This window comes from Mytilus californianus, unplaced genomic scaffold (assembly GCF_021869535.1).
Source record: "Mytilus californianus isolate M0D057914Y unplaced genomic scaffold, xbMytCali1.0.p SCAF_2, whole genome shotgun sequence".
Taxonomy (NCBI): Eukaryota; Metazoa; Mollusca; class Bivalvia; order Mytilida; family Mytilidae; genus Mytilus; species Mytilus californianus.
Window position 1 is genome coordinate 129,410,510 of NW_026262668.1, and position 12,590 is coordinate 129,423,099.

The 12,590-nt window shown below is 33.1% G+C and overlaps 1 protein-coding gene across 2 annotated transcripts in view; it reads left to right on the top strand.

Moving 5' to 3' along the window:
• Positions 1 to 944: 944 nt before the first annotated feature.
• LOC127731012 (uncharacterized) overlaps positions 945 to 12,590 on the top strand; it is a 34,119-nt gene continuing 22,473 nt past the window's right edge. Inside the window, exons 1-3 of one of the 2 annotated variants that reach the window (XM_052239728.1) lie at positions 945 to 1,422; positions 9,713 to 9,870; positions 10,336 to 10,485. In XM_052239728.1, coding sequence (XP_052095688.1) covers positions 1,316 to 1,422; positions 9,713 to 9,870; positions 10,336 to 10,485 — 415 coding nt within the window. In that variant the 5' untranslated portion in view covers positions 945 to 1,315. The remainder of the gene's footprint in view (positions 1,423 to 9,712; positions 9,871 to 10,335; positions 10,486 to 12,590) is intronic. The other variant, XM_052239727.1, reaches the window with a different exon arrangement.

Here is a 12,590-nt window from a genome sequence, read left to right on the forward strand (position 1 = left end):
ATGACAAAAGAAAAACAGATAAAACCATGACAAAAGAAAAACAGACAAAACTATGACAAAAGAAAAACGAAGCAACAGTCCACAGAACATTACACAGAAAACTAAAGGTTGAGCAACAAAACCATCACCAAACTCTAAATATTTACAATATTTTATTTATCGATCTGGAGTCAGATTCACAAAAGAACTTACGACTAAGATTGATCGTAAGTATACTGAAACCGACTCCTGATCCTTATATAAATAATCAAACGAATACTGTAAATAGTCTGGAATTTTGCTTAAAAATGACACATGTATGAGTACAGTATTGTTTATAGTATCGACAAAAAATAAAAGAAAAGAGGAATTTGCGGGCAGTCACAGGATTGGTGAATTCAATTTCATGAGTTCTCAGTTTGGCCCCTTTTCATACTATCAATCCAATAGCAATACAATTCATCTTGGAAGACAATTAAGAAAAGAAAACATATAATTTGATAAGCTAGAGTCGTTGGACAAAAAAAAAAAAACTATCATTCATGCTTTAAGATCACTGTGCATTCAATCTGCAAATATACGCGGACTTTTACACTCATGTTTTTGTAACAGTACACTAGGAATAACTATTACACCACAAACTGCAGTATACCGATGACAAATATATACGGCAACCCCCCAGCAAAGTACACCAAAACAATCCAACAAAAACCTCTTAAGCTGGAATACATTAGGAAATATTACATACGACAAACCCAAACTGTAGTTACAGCTACTATCGGCAGAACACAAGAAACGATATACAAGAACTTTACATATACCATAATGCTTGATATTATTCAGTGCCAATAAGAAATCTGGTGACTGAGTGGGTTTTTTTTTCTTCGGCAGTTGCGCTGGATGTGCCAAGTCCAAAGCATAGTTAAATTCCTACAATCAGTTATGTTTTTGCAAAGACTAATCAACAAATTATGTCATCACTTGATACCACACAAAACTACTTTGTGCACTTAAAAATTATGCTTATTTAATTTAGGTGGAGAGATTATATGATTCCGGTAGGTTTTGACCTTCGACTTATCATTTTTATTCTTAGGAGTTCATACTACGGTCAGAAATAAATGAAAACAACACTTGCGTCATAGCATAGTGATTTGTACCAAGAGTATAAAATGAATTATGTTATGAAAGGTGGTAGCTGTTTATAGCACAATGTCAACATTTTTGTATTGACATTTGACAATTTCTGCCATCGGTGGCCTAAATTTTAAAATGGCAGGTGCAATTTTTTGAATGCAGATGTTAATGAATTAATTTGAACATTTTATATAAGAAGATGAATTTTATATCGCTTTGGATTGTATTTATTCCCGTTATTCGAAACGGTATCACAGACGATGACATTCCGAATACAACAGTTTTTCCTACGTCTACATTACAAAGGTAAGACACAATATGTTTTTTTTTGTATAAATTCTAGATTTTTGTAAATAAACAAATGACAAAATTAATATAGAAATTTATCTATATTAAATCCATCGAACTAAATCAAACAATACTAGAGACCAATCTCCTATATAAGATTTTCGGATGGAAATATTGATACAAAAATTTATAAATAAACTGGATTACTTTTCCTTTTTTGTTAATTTTCCTCTCATTGATGTTGATGTTCCGTTGGTTTTTTTCTATTGAGGGTTCATTTTGCAGTTAATTCATTTCAGTTCAAATGTTCCATTTATGTGCTTTAAACTGTTTACCTTACTATATATTCCTGTGGCAGTACATGAAAAACACAAAGCCTCATTTATCTGGTTACTTGAACAAAGCCAAATTGTGGTATACAATATGTAGGACAAACAGTACGGGATTTTTTAGACGAACACAGGAACATTTATACCGCTTCCGAAAACCTAGGAAGTTCAAAAGTATAATTAACCAACATTATGGAAATCACAATATCAAATTTTATAAAATTCCAACCACTCGAAACGATCCAAAAACAAGAAGGGCAATCCCATAAACAATTTGAAGATTCCCGTAAAATTATCGTACTGTCTTGGATTAAACGACTGCAGACAGTATATCCCCTTGGTCTAAATGACAACATAATGGGACAAGGGAACTGATCTAAAACTTCTTCTATTGATATCATGAATATTGTTGATAAAAGACAATGTAATAATAGGTCTCATGGCAAACGTATCAATCGAAATCAACGAATTAAACATTGTATAAATTATACACTTGACGATATCTTATCTGTATGTAAAAATAATGGTAGGCATCAACTATTGTGTAAACTTGGTCAAATACGAATTAGTAAATTACATGATATTTTCAAGGAGTGTGACACAATCTCGTTTTTCAGCCCACTCTATGAAAGTACGCGTATAATTACAGCTTTGTGTCACAATAGGTATCGATAAACCTGAAGATCATTAACGGCATTTTCTGAAAATTAAATATGTTAACAGAGGTATTGATTCTATCGACTTATCTAGTATATTTAATTACTCTACCATTCAAAACGTTATATCTCCCTATTTTGATAACACAAAACCACCTATTATTTCGTATACATACAAAACACCCAGAAGTTTAATTTTTGATTATACGTCAGTAACATCAGACGTTAGCGTAAAAAATAATACTCCATTAACTTGAGACTGTGAATCGACGAATTTTAGATATGATCCCTATGGCCATGTTATTACGGGGGACCTAAATATCGTTCAAGACTGAGAGGTTAAAAACTTTTTTGAAAAAAGGACCAAAATATCGTCCGCCATCTAAAATAGATTGGAAACAGTGTCGTCAGGTCTTACAACACGCCCTTTTGTCGTACTGTAAAATTTGGTGTAAACGGGGAAAATCTGATAAACAATCTCTTGATTCTTATTTAAATAAATGTATGAATGTTGTGGATATTCGAATATCACATTTTGAAAATAACTTAGAAATAAATAAAAGAGTACATAATACGCTTATTTACTGTATAAGAAACATACTTCAATTACTTGCAAAGCGGTTTGTGTTTGTACCGGCCGACAAAGCAGTCAACAATGTGGTAGTGGCATGCCATATCATAACCACATCACAGCTTAAAGCCTCTTCTGATCATTTGAAGGTTCCTAAAATGTATTGGTTATCTAAACTCACAAAAAAAACCCGTAAAATATCGTTTCATCTCGGCCTCTAGTGAGTGTTCTACAACAAACTTTCAGTGCTTTTAACTACATGTAGTTCCTTAACTACTATCAAAGAAATTAACATTAAATATTGTAAGAAAGCAAACGAAAATAGTGAAATTAACTACTGTTGGAGTGTAAAAAAAATCTTTGGATGGTTTAGATAAATTACGTGCTTTTGATGGTCCTTTTGATTTTTCTGACAGTTTTGACTTTCAACTCTTTACACTACACTTCCACACAATCTTATCAAACAAAGATTTTCCTATTTAATTAAATGGTCGTTTGAAAAATCTAATTGCAAATATATTTGCTGCTACTCATTTAAAGCCTTCTTCTCTACTGAGAAAGGTAAATATGCTATATATACTTACTGGAGGTATGATGAGATGATTGAAGTCAGGGATTTCGTTACCACAAATTACTTAAAACGTTTACTAAATTCTTTCATAGATACAAAGATTTGGTTTGTAAGTTTGGCGGTGTCTGTAGAAAACTTATTTCAAACGGGATAACACATACTTATTTTTACGGAGATGTTGTTTACCGAGCCCGGAAATTTAGATACGATCCGGGTAAACTAATCGATCCTTTAAATAAACTTATTCTAAAAGGTTACCAATTCAACACTGTAATTAGATCTTTGAACATTAATTAATTGGTATAGATATTGATTTTGTTATCAGTAAATTAAAACCAAATTAATGTTGGGTTCTACAATCTGTCGACACCTTTTTGGCATTGTACAAGGTCATGTTTTTCTCTGGTTGTTAATGACGTCTTTACTCTAAATCCATTGCATGTTGGATGTGTGCTGATTGATACTTTAGTCTAAGATACATGATTTTTTTTTATTAGTTGTTATTTGGTTTGAACTAGCTGTCGGTAACTGCGAGTACTCTCAGATCTGTACTTAGTATCTTTTTTTATTAGTTGTTATTTGGTTCGAACTACCTGTCGGTAACTGCGAGCTCTCTTATAGTTCTGTACTTAGTGTCTTTTTGTTGTTAGGGATGTATAAATGTTACTTGTTTTTCTGCTTTGTATCGATCTGATGAGTTAGGCCCTTTTCAATTGATTTTATATTTGTTCATACGTTGAACTGTTACACCACTGTCCCAGGTTAGGGGGAGGGTTGGGTGCCCGCTAACATGTTTAACCCCGCCACATTCTGTATGTGCCTGTCCCAAGTCAGGAGCCTGTAATTCAGTGGTTGTCGTTTGTTGCTGTATAACATATTTGTATTTTTTTCATTGTTTTTACATGAATCAGGTTAGTTTTTTCGTTTGAATTGTTTTACATTTGTCATTTCGGGGCCTTTTATAGCTGACTATGCGGTATGGGTTTTGCTCATTGCTGAAGGCCGTACAGTGACCTATAGTTGTTAACTACTATGTCATTTGGTCTCTGGTGGAGAGTTGTCTCATTGGAAATTTTACCACATCTTTTTATCTTTATACTCATTATTAACTTTTGTAATAAAGCATATGGAGATAATGAAATGATTATTTTTGACGTGTAAAATACGCTGGATGTTTTTATGCAATTGCGTGTTTTTGATAGTCCGTCAATTCGTTTGATAACTATGACTTTTCCACCCTGTACACTACACTTCCAAAATATCTCTTCGAAAACAATTTCATTTAACAAATGGTTTTTTAATAAATATGATTGCAAGATTTATTTGCTGCAATCACATATAAAGACTTTCTATGTAAAGGAAGATGCTAATACATACTTTGTGCGATTAAAGCTATAAATTTATCCTTGACAACATCTATAATCGACCTTCAACAATGAGTCAAACCTATACCGCATAGCAAATTATAAAAGGCCCCAATATGACAAATGTTAAACAATTGAAATGAGAAAACTAACGGCCTGATTTATGTACAAAACAGTAAATGAAAAACAAATATGATATACAGCAACAAACGACAACCACTAAATTACAAACTCTAAGCTGACTTAAGACCTGTACATACAAAAATGCGGCAGGGTTAGATCATATTTGCGGACGCCTAACCCCCTATATTTGGACAGCGGTTTTACAGCTCAACATAAAAACAAACTATAAAAATAACTTGAAAATATTATGACGCATTAGTGAGACACAAAATAAACAAAAAACATCTAGCGCAAATACATAAGCCACAAAGTACCGACCTGAGAGTTTTCGCAGTTGCTTAAAGCTAGTTCATCGCCAAAAAAAAACCAATAAAAAGATCATGCATCCAAGACTAAAATATCCATCAGTACTCATCCAGTGGATTAAGTATAAAAGAGACATCATAGACAGTCAGAGAAAAATATGATCTTGTGAAATGCCAAAATATAAGTATCTACAGAATGTAGAACCGCAAATGTTTATAGCTGTATATCAATAATATTAAGTTATTCATTGATATCAAAATCAAGTTTGTACCTATTAAAACTACATTCAAAAATGTTATTACAATTAAGTTGAAAACCTTATTGAATAAGTTTATTCAAAGGATCCTTAAGCTTACAAGGATCGTATCTAAATTTACGGGCTAAAACAACATTACTGTAAAACTAGATGTCTTCTACAGGTACAGACACATTTGTTTTTCCTTTATTGTTTTGTAATAAATCAGGCCGTTAGTTGTGTCGTTTGAATTGTTTCACTTTTTTTCGTTTCATGACCTTCTATAGCTTATTATACGGTATAGGTTTTGGTCATTGTTGAAGGCAGCATGGTTTCTTACATCCATATCATTTGGACAGTACCATTATAACATATCTTGTTATTTTCATATTAATATATGTGGGGTTGCAGTGGTACTCGGATTATAATGAACGTTATGTATTCATTAAAAATCTTTTATTGAAATACATTTTGTAGTATGATAAAACTTTTGTAAATCTGTATTGAGGATTTCAGCTGCAGGAATGTAGTGATAATTGGTATTTCTCATCCAGCTTGTTAACTGGGGTAGTATTATTCAAAAAGCTATTCTTGAAATCAGGCATATTGATTTAAAAAAAATGAAAACAAATTAACAAAAAATCTACCTTAAAAACTAAATTTCTTTTCGCATTGTATCCAGGTTGAAAGGGTAAAAGAAGTAAAAAAAACGTTCGATCTTAAAATATCACACTAGAAGTGTTCATGTGACACAATTTCAGCGAACAGAAATATTGATCCATCTTCCTGAAGTCGATATCATACGTTTATACTACTACCACCCAGTCAATATCGTTACTGGTTGACTGTCAGTCCCTGGGTGTATTTTTTATTCATACTATACCATCGAGTCAATATCGTTACTGGTTGACTGTCAGTCCCTGGGTGTACTATTCATTCATACAACTACCATCGAGTTAATACTGTTACTGGTTGACTGTCAGTCCAAGGGTGTATTTTCATTCATACTACTACCATCGAGTCAATACCGTTACTGGTTGACTAGCAGTCTCTGAGTGTACCAAACATACATACTACTACCAGAGAGTCCATGCTTTTACTGGTTCACTGTCAGCCCTTTCGGGAAACAGTATACCAGTAGCACGTGCTTTGGTACTGGCTTTTTTTAAATAATTGTTTTTCATTTTCAATGACAATGTATTCAAACTAAGGTTGAAGCTGCCGCCGCGAAGTTTAACTAAGAAGAATGTGAACAATAACAGGGTACCGTGCGGCCTTTAACAAGCATACCGTTTAATAACGTTTAAAAGATCACAGACAAAATGTCTAAAAGAGAAAAACAATGACCTGATTTATACTAAATCAATAAACCAAAAACATTGCTTACTTATTGACCCTTTAAAAACACTTATTCAAAATAGGTTATTCTTCTAACAATGTACTTAGATCTTTGAATACTGTTTTGTTATCAATGAATTAAAACATAATTATACAGCTATGTAGATATAAGAAGATAACTTGAACATTTACGGTCCTACATTCAGCCTATACTTATATCTTGGTATTGCACAAGGCCTTGTTTTTCTCTTTCTTTTTATGACCTCTTTACACTAAATCCATTGAATGTGAACTGGTTGATATTTTAGTATTTGCATTAGTTGTTATTGGCTTTGAACTGCATTGTAGTATTCTCAGATCGGTACTTTGTGTCTTAAGACTTTTTGTTAGTTTCTTTCTTTTGTGTTTTGTGTTGATCTGATGAGACAAGCCTTTTTCAACTAATTGCTATAGTTTGTTCTTATGTTGTGCTATCCCAGATAAGGGAGAGGGTTCGGTCCCCCAGCTTGTTTTTAGTGAAAGCAATCTCTTTATCTTCCTTTCTACTGCTTTATCGAACTTATTGTCCTAATTATCTGGGGTAAAGTAGTTCCATCGGAAGAACAGAGGAGTAAATCTGTTTAACTTAAGAAGTAAATCGGTTTATATGTACATATGTTGACAGACTAACAGGTCGACAGGTTGACACTAGAAAGGTTGACAAGTGTAAAAGTCGACAGGTTGACAAGTGTTAAGGTCGACAGGTCGACATGTTGAAAGGTCGACAGGTTGACAGGTCGACAGGTTGACAGGTCGACAGGTTGACAAGTGTAAAGGTTAACAGGTCGACAGGTTGACAGGTTTAATTTTACAATTAAACAAGTAAATAGGTTTAAAAATATACGAAATTAATAAGTTGACAATCTGATAAAAATAAACAGCTTACTATTGCGTTGTTTTCTTTTGGAATAATATTTATTTGAAACTCGTTCTGAACATGCATAGGCTATCTAATAGCCGTTTGTTTTGTACATTAGCCATTGACCATTAACTATTTATTTGAATACAAAACTAAATTGTAATTAAGTAAAATAAAATTAACTTCAGTTTTTTAACCTTTTTATTAAGTCTTGACTTATTACTGTCAACCTGTCGACTGTCAACCTGTTAACCATTATTACAGTTTTCATTTCTCACCGTCAAATTGTCAACCTGTCGACTTGTCGACCTGTCTACCAGTCACCAATAATACTGTTTTACACTACATAATTTTTTTTCAAATTGTCAACCTGTCGACTTATCAACCATAACTTCAATTTTAACTATATTAAATTGTCAACTTGTCAACCTCTTGACCTGTCGACCAGTCAATCATAATTTTTTTATAATTTTTAACATTGTCAACCTGTCGACTTGTCAACCTGTCAACCATTCAACCATAAAAATATTTACATTTTTAACACATTGTCAACCTGTCGACATGTCAACCTGTCTACCAGTCATTTATTTTTTTTCATTGTATAATTAAATACCCTTATTGCCCATCAGTCAGGTTTCTACTTCGTCAAAATTATCTCCCCATTACGCCAGTTCATTTTTACAATCGTAAAAATGGAAGCCATTGTAGGGATGACGCGCTGACAATTTAGCTCTTGAAAACCGACAAATTTATCCACATAGCACCATTACGATCCTTATATGCCAGTTGTATTTTAAAAGACAAATGTATCTACTAGCTTATGAGCATCAGTTAATGTACTTGTCTGCATTCAGTCAACTTAAAACTATTGTCTGATCGGTTGTCAGGTGGAATTTTCGAAAAATTCATAAACATTTAAAAAAATTCTAATTCAATATTTCGTGGAAGGGCAGACTAAAAATTTTCAGTGGTTGAAGACTATAAACCCTAGATATCACCCACAAAAAATGAAGTTTTTTCGGGGATATGCATTTTTAAGATCCAACTTAAAAGTCTGTCGTCAAGTACTTTTAGTAAAAATTTGGTATTCGGACACACCTACTCTGTTTTTGTGATTCATTAGAAAGGTATTTCACTTGACCCATATATTTCATTTTTTTAGTGCTGTGAATTTTCGATGTTATAAAGTCAACCTGTAGCTTTGATATATAAAAATGATAGAATCTGAAGCGAGATGATGTATCAAATACTTTTGCTTTTTACGTTTTCAAGAAAAAATATTCAACTCAAACACGCCCTAACATAAAAAGGTGCACTCGATTTTCTCTATTCGATGCAATTGTTACCCATTTTTGGGAATTATTTCTTGATTCACATAATGGAAGGGCAGAAACGAAAATTAAGGAACAAATAGATTGATATGTTCTTCGTCCGTGGTATTATTATTTTTTAAATCGGAGGTTATGCATTTTTAAGATCCAACTGAATAGACACCCATGTCGCCGACTTGATATCTAATTGTTCTGCTTAATTATGTAATAGTTAAATTGAAAACTTATGCAAATGGTGTTTTTATGATAAAATACTTCGTAATTTAGCCGAAAACTGTCATTTTATTTGTTTCTATTAACTTTTAAAATTTTTGTTACTATAGTAAACATTACAGTAAGCATTTTCGCCTTCTCTAACAAAGAGCTTCGATTCTTTTGTTCTATTTCAACTGGGTTTCCGCCTGCCATGAATACATACGAGTATAAATTTATTTTAAAAGCCGGGGATAAAGTACCGTATATCCTACTTGGGCCATTATCTGCATTATACTTATACAATAAATGACCTTCTCAATCGTTCCTTTAATTAAAGGCTGGATTGGTTATGTATCAAAAATTTCAATATTAATTGTAATTTCTATTACAGAATTCGGAATCATAGATTATCCATGTTACGAAGTTACGTTCTAGAAAGACTGGGATTTTCCTCTCCACCTCGAATAACCCATCGACAAAACGTAATGGCCGTTTTAAACGAATATCAAAATAGAAGAATAATTGAAAGTAGATGTTATTTACCGTCATGTAAGTATAGAATATTCAAATATATATATTTTTTAGTAAAAGATGTAACTGGTGAATCGTAAGTGATTATTTGTATGTCTAAAGTTAGACTTGGCAGAGAACATCCCACACTGATAGGCTTTCATAAATGATGGATTTCATACTATCCCAAAATGATTGGAAAAGAATGTGATCGATGAAAATCTCTGTTTGGAGGGAAACAAATATTTCTTTGTAGTGAAAGGGTATCACTTACTTTTGTGTCTAATCCATTTGTCATTTTTGAACAATAAAATATGTTTAAACTAAAAAAACTTACTTTTGTTCTATTTGAAACGATATAGCGTGTTGTCGAAACATAAGTTGTAAACTTTAAAATGTCCAATTGTGGAAAATACCGACAAAAATAAATTAACTAAAATAGGAGTTTAACAATGAATAGGTAGACAGCCCTGTGTTACTGTGTCTGACTTTCCTATGTTACAGGTTCTATTTCCAACAGAATCAATATGACAATGTGGATGGATACAAATGCCAATGAAATGAACCTGTATTTTGATGTCATTACCTCTGATGTTAATAGTGATGAACAAATTATTAATGCGACTTTAAAATTGCGGGTAAAACCAAGACCAGGTGAGATATGCATAAATTTAATTCAATATTACTACAAACTTAAAAAACATATCATGCAAAATGTAATCCAGTGGTTGTCTTTGGTTGCTGTTTGGTATAATGTAATCCAGTGGTTGTCTTTGGTTGATGTTTGCTATAATGTAATCCATTGGTTGTCTTTGGTTGCTGTTTAGTATAATGTAATCCAGTGGTTGTCTTTGTTTGCTGTTGAGTATAATGTAATCAAGTGGTTGTCTTTGGTTCCTGTTTAGTATAATGTAATCCAGTGGTTGTCTTTGGTTGCTGTTGAGTATAATGTAATCCAGTGGTTGTCTTTGGTCCCTGTTTAGTTTAATGTAATCCAGTGGTTGTCTTGGTTCCTGTTTGGTATATAATCCAGTGGTTGTCTTAAGTTGCTGTTTGGAATAATCCAGTGGTTGTCTTTGGTTGCTGTATAGTATAATCCAGTGGTTGTCTTTGGTTGCTGTTGAGTATAATGTAATCCAGTGGTTGTCTTTGGTTTAGTGTTAAGTATAATGTAATCCAGTGGATGTCTTTGGTTGCAGTTGAGTAATATGTAATCCAGTGGTTGTCTTTGGTTGCTGTTTAGTATAATGTTATCCAGTGTTTGTCTTTTATTGCTGTATAGTATAATCCAGTGGTTGTCTTTGGTTGCTGTTGAGTATAATGTTATCCAGTGGATATCTTTGGTTGCTGTTTGGTATAATGTAATCCAGTGGTTGTCTTTGGTTGCTGTTTGGTATAATCCAGTGGTTGTCTTTGGTTGCTGTTTGGTATAATGTAATCCAGTGGTTGTCTTTGGTTGTTGTTTGGTATAATGTAATCCAGTGGTTGTCTTTGGTTGCTGTTGAGTATAATGTAATCCAGTGGTTGTCTTTGGTTGCTGTTTAGTATGATGTAATCCAGTGGTTGTCTTTGGTTGCTGTTGAGTATAATGTAATCCAGTGTTTGTCTTTGGTTCCTGTTTAGTATAATGTAATCCAGTGGTTGTCTTTGGTTCCTGTTTAGTATTATGTAATCCAGTGTTTGTCTTTGGTTGCTGTTTAGTATAATGTAATCCAGTGGTTGTCTTTGGTTGCTGTTTGGTATAATCCAGTGGTTGTCTTTGGTAGCTTTTTGGTATAATCCAGTGGTTGTATTTGGTTGCTGTTGAGTATAATGTAATCCAGTGGATATCTTTGGTTGCTGTTTGGTATAATGTAATCCAGTGGTTGTCTTTGGTTGCTGTTTGGTATAATCCAGTGGTTGTCTTTGGTTGCTGTTTGGTATAATGTAATCCAGTGGTTGTCTTTGGTTGCTGTTTAGTATAATGTAATCCAGTGGTTGTCTTTGGTTGCTGTTTGGTATAATGTAATCCAGTGGTTGTCTTTGGTTGCTGTTTTGGTATAATCCAGTGGTTGTCTTTGGTTGCTGTTTGGTATAATCCAGTGGTTGTCTTTGGTTGCTGTTTGGTATAATCCAGTGGTTGTCTTTGGTTGCTGTTCGGTATAATCCAGTGGTTGTCTTAGGTTGCTGTTTGGTATAATCCAGTGGTTGTCTTTGGTTGCTGTTTGGTATAATCCAGTGGTTGTCTTTGGTTGCTGTTTAGTATAATCCAGTGGTTGTCTTTGGTTGCTGTTTAGTATAATTCAGTGGTTGTCTTTGGTTGCTGTTTAGTATAATCCAGTGGTTGTCTTTGGTTGCTGTATATTTGTTTTTCGTTTATTGTTGTTGTATTAATCAGGCTGTCGGTTTTCTCTTTGGAATTGTCTCATTATTGAAGAAAGTACGGTGTCATGTAACTGTTTACATCTTTGGCTTTTATCTTTATCCGGACAGTTGTCTCATTGGTTATCATACCACTTTTCATTATTTTCATAAGATATTGTTGTAAAACATAATGTTACAAGACATTATTAAAGCATTCCTTTAAGCATTCTTATAACAAAACTGTACAACATCATCTGATAAGTACGATAGCCTATTAGGGTCACAAAAAGAAAATATTTATCGCGTAATTACGAGATAAATATCTCGTAATTACGAGAAAACTATCGCGTAATTACGAGATAATTATCGCGTAATTACGAGAAAACTATCGCGTAATTACGAGATAATTATCGCGT